The 20,190-nt window shown below is 38.4% G+C and overlaps 1 protein-coding gene across 1 annotated transcript in view; it reads left to right on the top strand.

Annotated features, from left to right (window-relative positions):
- TMEFF1 (transmembrane protein with EGF like and two follistatin like domains 1) overlaps positions 1-20,190 on the top strand; it is a 108,003-nt gene that overhangs the window by 84,189 nt on the left and 3,624 nt on the right. The window contains exons 6-8 of the mRNA XM_026110307.2: positions 12,145-12,293; positions 13,212-13,277; positions 16,427-16,550. Coding sequence (XP_025966092.1) covers positions 12,145-12,293; positions 13,212-13,277; positions 16,427-16,550 — 339 coding nt within the window. The remainder of the gene's footprint in view (positions 1-12,144; positions 12,294-13,211; positions 13,278-16,426; positions 16,551-20,190) is intronic.

The raw sequence follows: 20,190 nt of genomic DNA on the forward strand, positions 1-20,190 counted from the left end.
CCTCTTTGAAGGAGTTATCAATTTTTAGTTTTCAAATTTAGAGTTACAGCATTATGGCTGTTTCTGATGAAAGTTGCAAAGCATTATTTCATTACACACAACATTATAAGTAGTCTGAAGAAATCAGGCTTTGCACCAAGTTTTAGATTTGTATCTTCATTTTGTTTTGTTCCTTGGAAACATTATCTATTAAAAACTTAAGTGGTAACAATGCATGGTAAAATGAATGCAAAAATATAAACAACTTTATTATTTCCATGGCCTCTGCAAAAATTGTCAATCTTGATTTTAATTTAAAGTGGATTGATAGAAAGAAGTGAAGTCTGAGCAGATGGCTGTTATAAACAGCATGCCATACTTATAAAATTAATGTTCAAGCATATGCAAATTAGTACATTATGTAATATTTCTTTATATGAATGGAAAAAGGAGTCAGGTCAAGGAAACCACAGAAATATTGTTCTCTTTTTTTCTTTCTTTATAACTTATAAGTATTTTAAAGAATTGTTACTTTATAGGAAGACTTTTAAATAGCATGCAAAATCCTCAGTGGATGCATTAGTCTTAAGTTGCATAAAGGCATAATATGACATATTGTTTGTACAGTGGTTTTCTGTAGGTCTGCAGTAGCAGGAGCAGATGACAGGTTTCACATGGTTTGGCCAGGACTTTTTATTCCTTCAGCAACAAACCTGATATATACATTGTATATATACATTGTATACATCATGGGAGAAGCTGCCATCTGAGACTGGTCAATACCTCACTTTCCACTCCTGCCCATCAATATTCATGTTTTAAAGTAGACTGAATGAAATGAAAAGTAGGGGTTTCATCTCTGATCTCACATTTTATTTCTTCACATGTGAAGTATCTTTCCAAAACAAAAAGTAGCATATGCTTATGAGGAGCTAAATCTACTGCTCTTGCACTCTGCTCTTGCATGCCAAAGGACTGCTATATAACCTAAATAAAACAACATGCAAACATCTAGTAATCTAGTCTGAAAGAATGTTAATTTTAAAGCATGTGGTAACTTCAGAAAAATAATATCCAGAATGAAATCATAGAACTGTAGAAAAATTTAGGTTGGAAGGGATCTATAGGGGGTAATCTGGTCCAACCTCCCTCCCTGCATTCAAAGCACCTCTAGTCCATTCAGGTTGCTCGGGGCAACAGAAGAAGAGCTGACAAGCTCCCTGGGCATCTGTTCAAGTGCTAAACTGCTCTCACTCTGAGGAATGTTTTTCCTTAATCAAAATTTCTTTTGCTGCAACTCATGTCTCTCGTCCTTTTGCTGTGCATCTCTAAGAAGAGCCTCACACTATCTTCCTGATAACTCATCTTTAGGTAGCTGATGACAACAATTACATGCCTCTTCAGCCTTCTCTTCTCTGCGCTAAACAAGCCCAGCTCCCCCACCATTCCTGATGTATCACACGCTCCAGCCCTCTAACCATCTTAGTGGCTCTCCACTGGACCTTCTCCAGTTTATCAAATATTTGTTGTATTGGGGGTTCCAAAACTGGACAAAGTGTTCCAGATGTGTCTTCATGAGTAGTAGTGGAGGGGAGTAGTTGTTTTCCCTGCTCTGCTGGCTAGAATCTGCTGGCTGATGCAGCCCAGGATGCAGTTGGCCTTCTTCACTGCAGGGGCCCATTGCTGGCTCATGTGAACTCATTGTCCTCCAGGATCCCCAGGCCCTTTTTTTGCAGAACTGCTCCCCAGCCAGTCCATCCCCAGCCTGTCCTGTAGTGTGGAGCTATTCCACTTCTGGTGCAGGACTTTCCATTTGTTGGACTTCAGGAGGTTCTTGCTGGCCTATTCCTCCAGCTTGTCAAGGCCCCATTTGAATGGTAGCCTTGCCCTACAGTTTATTAAGCGTTCGTGACAATCTTCCTTTCCTTCAGTCCCCAAGTGGCAGCAATATATTTCTTTAATTTTAATTAAAAATGTCATTTCTCTTTTTTGTTCTCTGATGAGATAATCATGTTAACTCAAAAATAGCTTCACTGTAGAAGTTCAAATATGTCATTTTAATGTTGTGTTATGAAATTTAACTAACATTCTCAGTTTTACCTATATTTTGTTTTTTAACAGATGAAATATTGAAATGAGATTCTGAGCACGTTCAGTCTCTTTTAGCAAAGCGCACTATGCTGTCAAAGATCTGTTTTGACTCCCAATGTAGATTTTCAAGAAAGATTGACAACTGATCCCCAAGTAGACCTTTAGGCAGGTCTGCCTTAGTAGCCCTTTGCTTTGCCTGTATTACTTGTTTTCCAGGGAAAATTTTGATCTTTTGACTCATAGCATACTGGTTCATACTAGCCTCTTTTGACCACTTGTTCACTCACTTACCATAGGGAACAAGTTTTGACCTTCTTAGGATATGCTATAGTGTGTGTGTGAGAGAGAGTGTATATATATATATATATATATATATACATACACACACATGCACGAATATATATATAGGTATTCACAAGAAAGGACTTCTTAATCTTATGTGAATGCAATTCAGTTTTCTTGTCCAGCAACAAAAAAAATCCTGAGAGTCTGTAAAATAACACAACAAATGAAATAGGGGATTTTCTGATTATGTTTGGGGATTACTGAATTATGTAAAACTGGGCTACTGTAAATCATGATATGAAAGGAATAGTACAATAGTCTCCTCATTATACTGACTATTAAGAAATTTAATATATTCTAGGTGGATAATAATACAGGCCTGTTTATTTATATATACATTTAAAAAACTTTGGAGGAGTGTGTGCGAAGTCTTTGAAGGTTTATGTTATTTGAGGGTGGGAGTAGGTTAGGTCAGTCTTGTGAGAACAAATGTATGCTGCTGGAAGCCAGCTAAAACTAGGGACTCAATTTCTGCAGTGGTCAAAGAAAGTGATGCCGTGAAATCAGAATAGAGGGGGAAGGGAGGGGGCACTGACTCGCCAAGGCCATGGCTGAAAGCTAGTTGGAGCTTATTATATTTAAAGGATATTCTGTATTGCTGAGCAGAAGTAAAGATTGAGAGCATGTTCAAGCAGGATGCAGAGAAACTAGTGGGATTGAAATCTAGTTCTCTTGTCCTTATCTTCTCTGTTCTAGAAAGGGGTTTTAAAACAAATTCCAATAAGACTAATGAAGATTCAGCTCTAGCTGAATAGATAGAGAAATCACTTTGAAATCCAAAGGTTCTTAGTTCAGGTTTCATCTGGGAAGAATTGCACACAACGGACAAAACATCAAATGAAGGTAATCGTTTTTTAAATTTGTAAACAGGTGTACCAATAAATAGCTGAGTAGCTGAGAAAGCTTACTGTTGCTACTAGAAATATGTAGCAAGCAGTAGTCTCTGGGGTGCCAGTCCAGAAAAAGTACTTTCTTGAGCAAATCCCAGATGGACACAAATACAGCAGCCCAATCTGTTGGTTGGAAAGATCGGCCTCTCTCAAAAGCCAAACCTGTTCCACAAATATCTAATGCTTGTCCTTTCCTTTCTTTTCTCTTTTCTTGCAACCTGCCATGTTTCTTAAGCACACAGAACTTCCAACACATCATGTACACCTTGAGGCCTGAAAACAAAAAGGAGCCTTGAAAGGCGTTCTGACCTCTGGTCATCTAATTAATTTACTGATAACAGCAAGTGTTCTTACAGCCTGAGCTGATTTTGGATGTGTCACATCATTTTACTAAACAGGTTTTCTTTGCTGCACCTAGCAGCTCTTTTTAAATGATTGGTACACTCTGTTCTTATTTAAAAACACCTAAAATTGATCTTTGGTCTAATTATATCACTTTGTATTTACCCAAAATTCAAATGCTTTTTGTATTTAAGTAATGTTGTTAATGAACGCTATGTATGCAACTTCTAAAAGCATTTGTCACAGGAAATCTAAACTTCTGTTTGATTCTGAAAAGCAAATCGGTGCCTTCTTTCTCAGGGAACCAATACTCTGAAGACGTAAGTGATAGAATGAAGTTTCTTTCTATACACCCTAGTACATCCTAAAACATCTGAATAAGTCCTATTGACTTTGCAGGACTAAGAGGGAGAAGAGATGTATTGAGAACATTAAGCAGCAACCCTCTCTAACAAGACAGCAACTTGGAGAATTAACTAGCTGTTTCAAGCCTTTTGGTTAAAACCAATAGGAAGGTTATAATGAGAAAATTTTTGTGGTGCTCTGGCTCCCTTTATCCCAGTGTAACTTCTATATCAACCAAGCTGTTAAGGCAAAAACTTGAAGCACTCATTCATTTCTTTTTGGTGATAAGCATCAAGCACCAACAAGACCAACAAGTCCTTAATACAAGTTTCTCTTAAGTGACTGAGGTGACTAACCCTCTTCCTTCTGAGGAGTGCTTTGGACAGCCACGTATCAGCCAGAAGGTTAGTTGGTAGATTTTTCTTTCTTTTTGTGGGGCACCAGGCAGGTTCATGTCTGTCACATATGTACAAAAGCCAACAGCAGAGCAGCTGGGAGAGCACAAGCTCTGGAGACCTTATTCTAGATTTTCCAAGATTTTTTACTTGTATTGGGATGCGGTGATTGATGTACCCAACAAAGCTTGGCTTTGGCAAGCCTGAGGCAAGACTGGCACCTTCAAAGAGCATCGGGGAGGCAGAGGAGCTTTTTATTGTAGTTTTTTTATTTCTGATGCAGACTTTGCTGTGCTTATGTTTACTTTTCGTCAGCTCCAGGTCAGCCTCACTTAGCAATTTATGCTTGGACCACTGCTGGACTTTAGACAATTTTTGCTTGAAATTAGTCCAAAAAGCAAAAATATTTGAGAGCTGGGGAGAAAAATACAATAAAGTTTAAAAATGCTCTACAATTTTTGTTTTGGAAGCTTTCAGAATGGTTGCTTATCTCTGCGAAAATTTGCAGAATTCCCCTAAATCCTTCCCCATTCCCAAGATTCTTATTGATTCCCTTGTGGGGAGAGTCATAAGCAATAAACATACTAATCAGAATGTCATTTGCCTGAGAAACAGAGTTCAGGCTTCCGTGCTGCCTGTCTATGAGATTTCTCACATGCTATTCAAGCAGTGTTACCGAGTGCTCTGCAGGGTGGATGATCACTTCAGCTGTGGTTGTCCCATATTCTCATTCCTGGTCTGCTTACAGCAAGGAAGCAAATTAGACCTAGGTTTGAACCTGGTTCTGCAGTTATATTTGACTAACATCATCATATGCTATCATCTCCTTGGATTGTGCCAGCCATCCAAACCAGTCGTCAACATTTTTAAAAATATACTGAGGGGTCAAAACAGCAGTTTTTAAGAGATTATAGGGAGTTAATTCCTCACATGAGAATTGAGTTTTTATATCTGAGACATTTCCTATTATTACAAATATTGTTGCATGATACATACAGTTCTATTACTTTCTTATTACAGGACAGTCATTTTGGTACATTGTAATTCCAGTGTGCACTTACCTGTTTACATCAGGCAACTCACTGATACAGCACACCTCATTTTTATTTCTACTGATGATCAGGGATGGAAATGTATCTCATTCTTTTATATAAGGAATATAAAGAAAATTCTATATAAAAATCAGTTAGAATCAAAACTGCAATGTTGTCTCAACAAATGCAGAATGGTGTTTTAAAATGTATTAAATATGAGAAGAACTAAAGTGGTAAATTCTATTCAAAATACCTTTTTTGTATGAATTCAAATCTTTACCTAACTTTTGTTCATATGTGACAGATAATGTTTTCCAGTGCTTCCTATTTTATGAGATTGTGTTCTGTTGCATCAGATCTCCCTACATTTTAAGTGTATTAGCCAATATTTTCATGCCAGATATGTGCTCATGTGGCCTTGTATTTTTAAAAATTTCAGGTGAAAGTGTGTGGTCCTGGGTAGATAGAGAATTTTGTTCCTCATTAGAACAGCATGACTTTACTAGTCCCTTGAGAGATAGAGGGATAGGAAGTATTGCTAAAGATCCTATAGCTGCATGTCAGAGCTTGAAAAGCTCCACTTGGCATGTCTCTCTCAGATGACTCTACCTGGACAGAGCACTGGTGGGAGCTCAGGCAGGAGTGCAAAGAAATGCTTAAAAAGTGGTTATTAGGAACTTTATGAATGGGCTCTACTCTCTTTCCTTTAAAATTCCCATCTTGTATCCCTTCTGCATATCCCTGCTCCCCTTTGCACCATCCTGATCTTGCTCTTTTCCTCCCCTCTTTCCCTGAATAGCTCAATGTTTTGTCCTTGTCTGTCTACATGCTCTCTCCCCAGTCTAAGCAGTGTTTGTCAGGGAACAAATGACAATATGGGAATTTTATTCTGTGTCCAATGTCAGGCAACTGTACAGAAAAAAAGCTCACACCTTGTGATGCCTCACACAAATTCATTTGCCTGGAAAACACAGCCCCCATTAAGATTTCTTCTCTCTGAACCCCAACTTTTAGCTCATTAACATTTCTGCAGTGTCTTATCCCATACTTGGTGTGCTGCCTTGGCTTCTGTTGTCTGCAGCATGCGTGCAGTTCCATGGGCTGTACTTACTAGACTTGGGCTTTGACTTCACTATGACTTTATCACAGATTTAGAGGGTTCCCCTCAGAAGGTTGCTTTTTCTGCCATCTTTGCAGTATCAAACTCCTATCTATCCTCTGTAGCTCTCTGACTTCGGGGTGTAGCTTATTTTCAGTATTTAATAGTCGTTCACTTGGGGATCTTCCAACACTTTCTTGAGCTCTTTTTTGGTTTCAGTTTGTGGCCGTGAGCCTGTCGTCTTTCAGGAAGTCAAATGCCAGTTTTAATTTTTTGATGTGCAGCACCACAGCAGCAATTCACTTTCGCAAGGTTCTACCTTCCTTCACACACATTGAACATGTAAAAACAATTTTTGTTTCACATTTTCTACTGAGAGCAGTACTACCCACATCTCATTGCTCCTGTCTTATAATTAGCCTTTCCTGTCCAGGTAGCCAAAAATATATCAGCTGCTTCAGCACTGGCTCCTGCAGAGATAGGGCTGCCTTCAGAATTTCTTTTTACTGACTCCTGTCACTTAGGCACAACAAGTGAATCATGGTGTAAACCTCCCTCACTCAACTTCAAAAATTCCAGAAAGTCTTAGCTCTGAGGAAACAGGTGATTGCTTCGCACTGGATACTTTCCTTTTATTCCCCCTACCACTTAGTGTCCAGGGATTGTTCAGCACTTCCAGGAAAGTTGACTTTATTTTGCGTTTAGTGCTAATTAGCTATGAGTAAGAACAACTTCACACCATTCAGGCTGTTTGAACAGAAATTTCAGTCCCTGAAGCTGAGCCCCCAGGATAGGACCCCATGTGGATGTGGGCTTGGGCTACTACGCTCGTAGTATATATACAGGTGTAGTGTGTGTGTGTATAAATGTATATATATATATAAGGCATAGTAGCAAAGGGGAGAAGTATAGCAGAGGAGGCTGCTCATATGCAAAAGGCAGTATCATGGAGGTGGGGAAGAGTTTAGGCTATGAAAGTCAGTATCAAATGTTTTAAAATTTTGACATTAGGCTTCTACCTCCTCCTTTTCCCATTCACTTCCACCTCATCTGTGTTGCTCCAGTACTTACTGGAGCTGAGACAAAGAGGCATGTAATGAGCAGACTCACAACTCCAGATCTCTGCCTGATTCCCAGACCTGTTTTCCCTAGGCCAGGGCTCTCCTGAATGCATATGTTCCTGGCATTCTCTCTCCCACCCTACTGAATCCGCAGAGATCCTCTTACCCTCACATCATCTTGCTCACCAACAGCCATATTCTCAACTTACCTTTCAGTCCTCTGAAAGGCTTCAAGCTTTTATATTAGAATAATGAAGAATAATAATCTCAATTTTCTTAAGCGCGTAAGTTCAACATCCTGCAGTATAGTTAAACCACTTTTTTTTACAAACCAAACAACTCTGTCAAAACATTTACATCAGTAACTAAATTGCCATGTGAAGACCAGTCTTACTATTTTGCATCACTGTCATAGGCAAAGAATTGTGAAAAATAACAGGCAGCAAGCAGATAAATGGGTGTAGGTGTATGTAGGTCAATGTCCAAAATCAAACTTTTGAGCTCTTGGGAAGAAGTCTGCTGCTTGCTAGCTGCATATGATATGGGCTGGTTATAAATTTTGATAACACCCTGGGGGGGGGAGGAGGGTGTTACTGTCACGCCCATGACAGAAAATGGTGTCAAAAGTAGAATACCGATACTCTTTATTGAACCCTGAGATCACAGCCTATTGGGGTGAAGTATGAGAGAGATACAGAGCTATGGGAGCAAGTCCAGTGAAGGGCTACTAAGATGAATAAGGGACTGGAGCCAGTACAGGCAGGAGGCTGACCTGCTGGAAAGCAACTCTGCGGAGAAGGACCTGGGAGTCCTTCTGGACAACAAGTTGACCATGATCCAGCAATGTGCCCTTGTGGCCAAGAAGGCCAGTGGTTGCATTAGGAAGAGCACTGCCAGCAGGTGGAGGGAGGTGATCCTCCCCCTCTACTCGGCGCTGGTGAGGTCACCTCTGGAGTACTGTGTCCAGGTCTGGGCTCCCCAATACAAAAGAGACATGGAGCTCCTGAAGCAAGTCCAACAGAGGGCTACTAAGATGATAAAGAGACTGGAGCATGTCTCATCTGAAGAAAGGCTGAGAGAGCTGGGACTCTTCAGGCTGGAGAAGAGAAGAGGGAGGGAGAATCATACCAATGTGTTTAAATATCTGAAGGGAGGGTGTCAAGAGGACAGGACCAGATTCTTTTCAGCAGTGCCAATGACAGGACGAGAAACAACAGGCACAAATTGAAACACAGGAAGTTCCATCTGAACATGAGGAAAAACTTCTTTACTGTGAGGTTGACTGAGCACTGAAACAGGTTTGCCCAGAGAGGCTGTGGAGTCTCCATCCTTGGAGATATTCAAAACCTGATGGGACATGGTCCTGAGCAATGTGCTGTAGGTGACCCTGCTTGAACAGGAGCGGTTAGGCTGGATGATCTCTAAAGGTACCCTCCAACCTCAGCTATCCTGTGATTCTGTATTAAGGAGGGCCCTCCAGCAGGAGTGTGTTGTGTCAGTGTGCTGCATTATAATAGTGATAACCATTAGGCTCGTGGGCAGCAGGCACATGGCCTGCCAGCTGGTTGGGGTCTGTCTTGCCAGCGAGAGCCTCACTGGAGATTAGTGTGCCTATAACCCTTACACCTGTGTGCAGAAACACCTAAGTCTACCAGGTAGTCAGGGTCTGTCGAACCAGCTGGAGATTTGATGTGCTGGTAACCATCCAGTAAATACCAGTATTCAGGTCCACTACAGGCTATCATTTATCTGTCTCACCTGTGACAAACACCAGCTCTGTTCTGCTTGAACAAGACAAAGCTACCGTAAACCATTGTAGTTGGTAAGTGTGCTTCAGTTGCTTCAAACTGTCTTAGTCATCATGGAAATGTCACAAGATTTCATCCTGCTTTTTTTCTTTTCATACATTTATATGCAAAATGTAAAGTAATAAAGAGAAATTTGTGTACATAAGCTAAATGGTTAGAGTTAAGGAAACAGTAATCTAAGTGTAAGCATAGTCAGAAATTTGCAACTGCCTCAAAACAGGCATTTTGCAATCCTAAGGAAGTAAGCATTTGACATTAGTTATTAAATCTGAACATGACAAAGCATGGCAATGTAAAAAAAAAATCCTCCAAGCAGTTTCAACTCTGACTGTACTGATACCACGAGAAAGAAAGAAGTATTTTCAAAAGTCACTGGAATGACAAAAAAACAACATTAATTATGATACTGTGGACCTTGGATGATGACAGACAGAATTAGAGTTGTCTCAGCATGGAAACTGTCTGAAAATAGAAATAAATGTGCTCCAATTTGACAGCCATGGGCATGCACATGCAGCAATGATTGCTTTGTGCTAAGACCAGGTAAAGGTATTAGTAAGCAAATAGCCAGTGTCATACAATGAGAAGTATAGCGCTCTTAGCAGCTTGTGTCAATGTGTGTGCAAAACTGCTGCACTGTAGGCCTTTTAGATGCCTATTTGCATGTATTAGGTTTAATCCTAATAAGCCCCTTATTAGGTTTAAAATTATGTGGTAGCATGTATTAGGTTTAATCCTAATAAGCCCCTTATTAGGTTTAAAATTATGTGGTAGTATGTAAACAAAGTACTTCCTTTCCCTGGTTTATGGTTCACCTTTCTAGTAAGAAAAATTGTTGTAGATTGATATTTAGTGACTTAAGGAATACTTTGAGATAGGTCCCTAAGATGTGTAGAGACTCTTTAATGGAGCAGTTTTTAACTGTCAGCAGGTGCACTTAAAGATCAGTTTGCTGGAGATATTCTTTAGTCTAGCAGTATTCTGAAGTTCATGGGCATGAAACACTACTGGGAAAAGCAGTATCTTCAAAGCCACAAGTAATTTGTTAATTAGATAACAAAAGATGCTCAGGGAAAGAGAGGGAGAGAAAATGGCAGGAGAAATAAGAAAAAAGGTTCAGAGTAAACCCCCAAATATTTACTCTTATTTAAGAAACTTAGAAGGCATTGAGGTTTTTCAGCACAAGGTTCACAGGAAGATTTAAGAACTTTGTTACATGAGGTGAGTATCATCTGCCTTAATTTCACCTAGCAAAGTTAGAGGTCAAATTGTTTTTTATTACCTAGGTTGTCCCAGAAGTCAGGCATCAGCCAGGCCTCTAATTACTAGGCAGATGAAATCAGAGGCAGTGATCCATCCGCAACTGTGTGGAGCAAAGTGTGCTGATTTCAGTGCACTCTGTCTATCTTCAGTGTTTTTGCAGCATGGAATTTGGATCTATTGTTACTGACTTGAGGCACACATATATCAACCTAATTCATTTACTTGTATCTGAAACATCTGGAAAGAACATAAACATCCTGCAAGTTAGTAGTTTGGGTTTTTTCATCTCATGTCTTATTAGAAATATTCAAGATTAAGCTAGTGGCAGTTCCTAACAGTCATATCATGTGTCCTCTGTGTGGGCTTCCTGGCATGGAGAAGAAAGCAGCTTCTTGAGGTAAGAGCTATGTGCTCACTCCACTTCTTGAGAAGACGCAGTGCAACCCCTCCTGCTCTCACAGCATGCAGAAAGGGCCAGGTGGAGAGCTCCACCAGGTGCCCTCATTCCCATTCTCCAGCCAGAACTCCTTACTTCTCCCCATCAGAGGCAGAGCATTGCTTGCAGAGTACTGTGAAATGCACAGAGAAACTTTCCTCTAAAAAAACAAGTTCAGTTAAAAATTAGAATATTGACTGAAATAAACAAGCTTCTGAACTAGAAAGTGCTCCTATGCCCTTCACACATGTCAAATTTCAGGGCTTTTTGCTGGGGTAACAGAATTATCTAACCAAAGGGTGATGTGTGTGTCTTATCTGAGTCTTTGGCTGACCTACCTCTGGGTTGTTAGGAGTCACCTACATGATAGGTCTTCTTTTTGCCGCCCTTTTCATTTTATGGTCCCTAGTTGCAAATCATATGGAAAACACTGTGTCTGAAATGACAGAAGTGTTAAATTGGATGCAATATGAAATAATTCAGATTGCATAACTCTGTTTTCAATACAACACAATAAACCCACTGTTAACTTTCAAAGGCATGAATGAAAGGCTTGTTATAACAACACAGTTGACCAAGCATATTGATTCTGTTCAGCCTCTAGGAATAAAAAAAGACTTTGTACTACTTAACGGAAATGAGAGCTCCTTTTTAAAAAAAAATCTCAGGGATCCTGACCCCCACAAAAGGTAGAATATATGGTTTCGTTCACACTTGAGAATAGACAACATGTTAAACTGTTTTATTAATGTAATACATCTTCCTAGTAATATGTTATCAATTTCAGGTGTTAATCAAAGAGACTCATATCATAATAAAACTATAAGAAACATCAGTAAATTATCAAAAAGCACACCAAAGCACCTATTATAATTCTGTAAATTCTGCTTGGAAATGTGAGATGTCAGTGAATTCTTCGGTATCTACATGCAACAGGCTTTTCTCTAGTATAAAGGAAGCTGGAGTTAGTATATGACACTGTGTTTACTCAGGACTCAACATTACCCAGCTTTTGTTGGATGTCAAGTTTGTCGTGTTGTGTGCTTTAATTAACAGGTGTGTATGTAATATAGATTGCAGTGGATACAGTTTTAATCCTGTGTGTGCTTCTGATGGAAGTTCCTATAACAATCCATGCTTTGTTAGAGAAGCATCATGTCTGAGACAAGAACAGATTGACATAAGACATCTTGGACACTGCTCGGGTAGGTTTGATTTAATTTTTCATATAAATGTAAATTCTGACATAAAACGCTCAACAGAGCCTTTTCTTTTCCATTTTTAGTTAGAACTCACTGATCTAGTTATCAGTGAATTCCCTGTCTATATTTTGTTTTCCCACTTAGGGAGACTTCTGAGTTCCTGAATCCCACAGAATAATTCAGATGTGGCCTGCTTACATTAGCTTTTTCTGGCTGTTGTTACCTGGAAAAAAAGCAAAAAGTTTTAGGAGAATATAAGCAATAGCACACCAGGTCTTATATGAGGGGGTAGTGAGAAGTAGGAGAGAAAAAGCAATACTAGTATACATATATAGTATGTGGAAAATATTCACTATTGCTGATGTGGGCCATACAATATACTTCCAAGGTAAGTAAACTTGGAGCTCAATAGTGCAAGTATTTATACGATTCCTTTTCCAGCTTTGGAATGGTTCACTGAAATAGTTTGATTACTTCCATATATATTGTTAATTATGTGCACAACTGTTCCATTTTGGGGTCTCGAATTCAGCCAAGCCAAGGTGAATTGAATTTAGGACCTTCTCATAGGAATAATATCCTTCCAACATCTCTTTGCCAGTTACATCTAGAAGCTGCAACCTTGACTGTTCCAAAAACAAAACAGAGACTGTCACTGAAATAATCTAGGCCCATACCACAAAAGACATTTCTGTTCGAAACCTACACCTTGGAGTGTGCCCCTTACTGCTCTAGATGCTGGTGTTACTGCCTCTACAGACTTGTTTCTACAGAAGGAACAATGTGGGAATGTGACCAGTTATACTGTAATTAAAATAATTCTTTTAAATACTTTCTTCCCTGACATTTCAATAACATATATGTAGTGCTCTGGAAATAAGCCTTTCCTGATAGTTATCCATGCATGTATTTATCATCCAGAAACAGATGACACAAATGCAGTTGGAAAGAAAGACGATGGAATGCAATATCGGCCAGATGTGAAAGGTATTGTAAAGACATTATGCTATTAGGTTACAGTTTTACAAGATGACAAAATAGAGCACATAGGTGCCTTCTCGTCTGCCCTAGAACTTTGATTTCTGTAACCAAGGCAGACAGAAGGAACAGGTTCATTCTTATACCACTCTGCTTGCAAGGCTGGCAAAAAGGAGATACGAATGTTTTGTGTTTTGCCTGCTGTATTCCTTTATGCTGCTCAGCTGCTCACCCCTCTACTCATTTGTCACAGGAGTGGAATCTGCCCAGTGGCTGAGACAATGCCTTTACTGTCACCAAGCCACCATGTTCCTGCTGAAACGACACAAGTCCCCTGTGACCAGTCTTTTCTGACCACTTATGAAAAACTGGTAGACTCTGTTAGATGGTTTTAAAATGCTCTATAGAAATGAACATGCTGAATCACATTGGTTGAAATGTTTTAGCTATATGAACTGAATACTTAGCATAAATGAAATGAGAGAGAGCTTCAATTTCTGCTTAGTTATTTTACTTGTTAGTACCTTATGTGTGTTAAGTGCATTCTCAGAACACACACCTTTCTGCATTTTATTGCTGTCATTCGAAGCTGTCCGGGACAAAACACTTCTATCTTTCTTAAAGAAGAAGGAAAAAACTCAAGACAAAGAGCACATCTCCATAGCTGTTAACCTTTCCTGCTCTTCCCTCACAAAGAGGAGCATCTTCTCGGTTAGCTCTGGTCTTTTTTTTTCTGTCATTATACTGTTTGGCCCATATACTCCCATGGCCTCCCAGTGTAAAGCTGTCCAGCCATGGTTTCAGATATTCCTTGTATGCTTCTTGAAAACCCAAACCCAAACTCTTGCCAAAAGGCTCCGTATATTTTTCCCTTTCACAGGTTCTCTTATTTTCATTATTTAAAAGGTATCAATTGGAATTATTTAATGTCAACTTTCATTTATATGAGGAAGACATAAGAGGCACCAAGTGGAATTTACACCTTATTATGTCATGTAATGAAGCACCACTTCTGGTTCCTATTCCAAAGAAGTTACAGCCTTTATTTTATTGCATAGAAATTGCCCTCGAAATCTAGTTAGTGGAAAAAGCAGTGTATATTATTATTATTATTATTATTATTATTAATGTGTATTGCTTGTGCACTCAGAGGGGCATGCAGTCTCAATTTAGGCAAATACTATAAATTAAGGCAGTATGTCCTATGTAAAAAGAGTTTAGATTTGTTTGTTTGCTTGTTTGTTTATCATTAGTCAGGTCTTTTTAGATAGTGAGAGTCTACAGTGAACTAATTTAAATGACTCCTTCTTGCAGGATGAAAAGCAGTTCACACTTTTCTCTGTTTGCTTTTGCTTTAAAGTCCTGTGCATTACTCTGTGTTAAACCCTGTTCACTGAATGTATAAAACCTTTTGGTCTTTAGACCCGTAACTGTGGCAGTCTCCTTCACCTTGCAGTGTCAGTATCTACTTAAAGTTGCACCAGAAAGGCCTGTCTTCCCTTATTCAGCTGACTTGCTGTTTTTGCTTCATCTTGTTGGGCATCAGGGTCTCACATTCTGTTCCTGCCTCTTCTTTTTGGAGAAGTATCTGTACTTTTTTATTCCATTACTCTTTCAAGTCTCCTATACCAGTAAAATCTTTTACTTTGAAGCTCTGAAGCAGTCTGGCCAGTCTCTCAGATTAAAAATTGATTCTCATGAATAAATGAGTAAATGTCTATTTTGCACTAGGAATCTTCTGTGTTTAACACCCATTCTTTGTTTAATATAAAGTTTTGACTCTGCTTTGGGTGGCTATGGCTATGCGGCCCTCTTTGCAGGGCTTGTGTCTTTCATTAGGCCTCACATTCTGTATTAGTATGTATATTAAAAGCATAGATGATGCACCTATCTAAACAGACTAATATAATTGTATGTAGCTTTGGATTGAGACTGGATATGATGGTAGTTAATTGCTTGGAGGAGAAGGGAGGTTACAGTTTTGGGGTGACCAGTCTCCAGTTTTCTCCTCTTAAACTTACCATAACATAGTTTATTCCATTAGGCCAGTTTCTAATGTATGTGTCAGTATTGGGCAATGTTCTTCCAATATAGCAAGTCTTTTATATCTTTGAAGCATAGCTTGAACCAACAGGCTTCCTGATGTCTAAAATGTCTAACATTTAGAATATATATTTTTCTTGGAACAAATTAGGAAATATAACAGAAAATGTTCAGGGAAACCTAGAACAGCAGCAAGCTTTTTTTTGTTGTATAAAGACATTCTCTTTCCTTTCTGGTGTTATTTTGAATATCCGCAATTGTACAAGAGGTTTCTTCTCCACAGTTACCTTTTCCTTTGCACCTGCAGTTCGTTATCATCTTGTATTTGTGACGCCGCAGTCTCTTGCCATGGAAATGAACATAATTCCAAAAATTCAGCGTAGCATTCACATTTCTAGATCCCTGCACTTTAGAGAAGTTCAGAACCACATACAAACTCCTGTGTTTATGACTTTATTACAGAATAATTTAGGGGAAAGAATGGTTGAAAATGTACACAACTTTTGTTAGTTCTAGTAATGTGACAGATATACAAAAGATATTGGGGCAGGGGGGACTGCCTGCCAAAGGAATTAATATCTTAGGCTCACTTCAATACTTGAAACTTTCCTCTCCATCAAAATGTTTCTCCAAGGTAGCTGTTTTAATGTGTTTGATTTCAGTTATAGTGACTGGTAAGATCAGTCAGATCAGGGCTTTATCACATTGTTCTCTATCCAGTAATCATAAAATGTAGTTTATCTCCTTCTTGACCCTTCAGGTATTTTTCCTCTGCTAAAATGCTGGAGGGAGCTTTATGTATCTATCTATTAGCCCTTTGCCACAATGCCACTGACGAAATTTCTGCTCATCTTCCTGCATCAGGTTGGTTCTGTGTCATGGAGACTTTTCTTTTTTCAACGAAGCTGACAAAAAAGCCTATTTAGATATCTCAAGGGAATGTTTTCAGTGCAATACATTAGGCATCTCTGAAGCTTCTTCGTTGTGCCTTTGCTTTATTAGTCTGTATTCCCTTTTCCACTACAAGTTTTTAAAGATATGCTAATCGTGCTTGAGGGTTTTTTTATAAATATCTTAAAGCTATTTATAATTATTTATGTATATTTCTTTTTAAGATGCCAGTGATCAAAGAGAGGACATTTACATTGGAAACCACATACCTTGTTCAGAAAGTTTCAATGGCTATTGTATACATGGAAAATGCGAATTCATTTATTCCACTCAGAAGGCTTCCTGCCGGTAAGTCCTGAATGCCTACAAAATATTCCTGAAATTACTGTAAAACTTACGTAATAAAATGCTCTCTAAACATAGTCACAGAATGTATCGGTTTGCAGATAGCTAAGCAGAGGCACAGAAACGATATCCTATGTTGCAGGCAGTTCATAGCTACACCAGTCATGAGGCTGGTAGTGCTTGGAGGAAGGGCTCAGTCTCCCAGGCACTATCCATTAGAATAACATAAAACCTGATGGCTCACAAATCTTAGTACATGGGTGAATGGTGAAAGGCAGTAAAATATCATTTAGACCCTGGGAAAAGGGAGGAACAGGAGAATGCTAGGACTGCTGCAAGGAGTCAAGCTGAATGGGAATGTGGCATATATATGTTTTGCACCCAAAATGCTGAATCCTTGCACAGCACAAAAGTGGGCTCACAGAAGTGGTTTCTTGCTTTATTTCAGCTCAGCTATTAGATAGTTCTGAATCCCTTCAAGAACTGTGGCCTTAATATTGTATCCTTATTTTCATCTGCTAAATCCTATCTAGAGAAAATAAAATGCTGCTTTTTACTTGCATGGCTTTTCTGTATTAGCATACGTTTCCCATTGACCTCTTTCAGTCTGTTCTCATGCTGTCTGGGCCTTTTATTGCTCTGTTCACAAATTCTGTCTCAATATCAATCAATTTTTAACATTTTATTACTATTTTTCAAAACAATATGCTTTATTTTATATAGACAGAATAGAATTGCAAAATATTCTTTAGGCTACATCTTTTGTCTGCTAAATATAATCTAGCAGCTCAGTAAAATCAGTATTAAGCCTTTAAATTTTTCCCAAGAAATCTGAATTTTCCATTTTATTTCCTTAGCTCCCAAATAGGTTTTTATATAAGTTTCACCAAGTAAATTCTACTTCTATTTTCTTTCAAAAAAATCATTTAAAAGACTACTCATAGAAAAAGGATGCTTCTTAATAACATTGTTTCCCACTTGTTAGTAATAGTTTTCACTGCAGAACTTTTATCTTGCAAACTTTTACTTTCAGATTAATGTAGCTGATGATACTATAACTCCTTGCTTTTCTATACTTTGGAACCTTTAGCTATAAATCTGTTAGATTCCATTATGATTTTTTACCCTTGATCTTTAACAAGTGAGTGTATTTAGGGCTTTTCCTACTTGCAAGATTTAAGTGTTTCCAGTCTGAGCAGAGAGCAGGAAACCCAGAAAGAAGAACCACTGTGATTGAAGACTTAAACATACGTAAACCTTCATTTTTCCTTTTCCCATCTGAGACACTTTCTTTTTTATTTTCAGCTTCCCTTTAGGACTGTACTTGTCTTTGTCTTTCTTTGGCTAGAACCAAGAGAGCCTGACATGCTCTTGCTTCTCTTGGAAAACTGAGTACATCCCTATTGTTATTTTGGTGGGTATTAGGCAGCAGTACTTGATTGCAGTATTCTTTTAATCTGGAACTGCATTTAACAATTTCTGATAGATTTGTTCATAAAATAATCAAAACAGAGGAATTTCAAAGAAAATATTCCCAGCTGAATGAATGATATTTTTGATTTCTCAGATTTTTTTCTGGATGGCATTAATCATAAATAGTCATTTATGATTCAATTATTTTTCAAACACTTACATATTTATTATTAAATTAATATATTAATACGCCACTTTATAATGTATTTTATAATTATATTTACTATTATGACCTTCAATTATTTATTTAAACATTTGGTTATTTAAGCCTGAACAGTATCTCAGCACTGGACCTATCACAATAAATCTCATTTGGTTCTAGTCAAGACTTTCTGACTGCCTGTTCTTGACCCATAAGTGTTAAATCTCCTTTGGATTTTCTTTTTTTTTTTTTTTTTTTTTTTGGCCATTTAAATACTCATAGTCTCATACCAGTAGGCATATGTTTCATACTATAGCACAGAGTTATTTAGGAATCAAAATGATTTATATCAGACAGCAATCAGCCATAGTAATCAAATACTTCTACTAAAGAAAAGATTTCTCTTTCTCTGACAAGGAAAACATAATGAATAAATGCCAATGGCAGATTATTATTTTTAAGTGCTTTGTGTTCTCAGCCCATCTAGCATGTACATTTTTTTATTTTGGTCCTCCTTTCCTGGTAGTGATGTATGCGATATATCAAATGACTGCCAGAACTGCAGAAAGTATGTGCACAGTGCAAATTCTGACTTTCACCAGCAGCTGGACACTGAGGAGAGTGAAGCTCCTCACACACTGCCCAGCAACCAGCAGAACTGCCAGCAGATGGGAGGGAGTAAGGTTTTGCAGTAAATTGTGCAATATTTAGCTTAGCAGCCTTTGTACAGCTGGGATCTGGGCTGTTGCTTGCTGCTTCCCTTGTGCAGTACAGTTCTGCCCTGTCTTTACAGCAGGCTGCATCAAGAAGGCACAGTTTATCTCCTTGCAAATGAATCTATAGCTTCACTATGCTAAGTCAATTAATTGACTGAACAGCATATTTTGGTACATCCATGCTGTCCTCTATTTATCATGCTCTGTATTTATGCAGAAGAATGCTTTAAAAATTGTTCTGCTAGTTTAGCAGGTAACTTAAACTGGTGCCTAGTATTTCCATCCCACCACCGCTTAACACAAACACTTCTTCTTTGCAGGAATTCCATACTCCTGAATCTCCCCTCAGTATTTCTCAGAAATAATTTCCTGTCACATCAGTGTTTCTGAGGAAATGTTTTGAATTATTTGTGCTTCCTCTGGTTTGTTTTGCCTCCTGTGCTTTAAAGCAATTCTCACATTGATGACACTTGACTGTTGTTATCTTCTTTAATGAAAATAAAAGCAAAGTACCAAGAATTCAGTCCTCTTTGCTAGCAATATGTCCTCTTTCTTATCATTCCTTCTTGTGTGATGAGCAGTGTTCTTTGTCCTCTTCCTTCTTGCTAGTACATCTTTCTCTTCATTCCTTTCATAGTGATTACCAAGCTTACTTACAGTAAATTTGGGCTTTTCTTTAATAACTCTACTCTTACTGGAACTTGTTTCATATCTGAACCCAAAACATCCTATGCATCAGCCCATGGCTGGTGAAAATAGTCACAAGACTGTGAACATGTAAACCCCAACACTTTTTCCCTGCATGCAAATGGCGACTAGGAGTCGCATTAGCAGTTGTAGGGAGGTCTGTGGAGTAATTATTTTGTTTCTACAAACAGAATTCATTTCTGTCTTGCTTTACCAAGCTTATGGATGGATGAGACTGATTCTATGTTGCATTCAGGCTTATGTGATCCAGTTTAAAATACATTGTTTCTGTGCCTATGTCTCCTTAATTCATCTCCAGCTTTCTAATCCAGAACTGGCAGCCAATTGTATGATTCAGTCATCCTTAATGATAAATTTGCATCAATCTGTTTTAAAGGATAGCTGTACAACAAACTTGTTACTCTTTTACTTCTACAGCTATCCTTTAAAACAGTCACAGGTTCATACTTCAAAATAAAAGCTGAAGTTTTTCTTCTCTCTGCTCAAACCAGCAAGAGAAGAGATTAAAAGCTCAGGCAATATGGAGGATTGTAAATTGTGGCCTTTGATTGTGCAGACTCCAGTTCAGTGACTTGGGTTGCTCTTGCTTTTCCTTATTGTGCTG

The sequence above is a fragment of the Dromaius novaehollandiae genome, chromosome 2 (genome assembly GCF_036370855.1).
Source record: "Dromaius novaehollandiae isolate bDroNov1 chromosome 2, bDroNov1.hap1, whole genome shotgun sequence".
Classification (NCBI taxonomy): Eukaryota; Metazoa; Chordata; class Aves; order Casuariiformes; family Dromaiidae; genus Dromaius; species Dromaius novaehollandiae.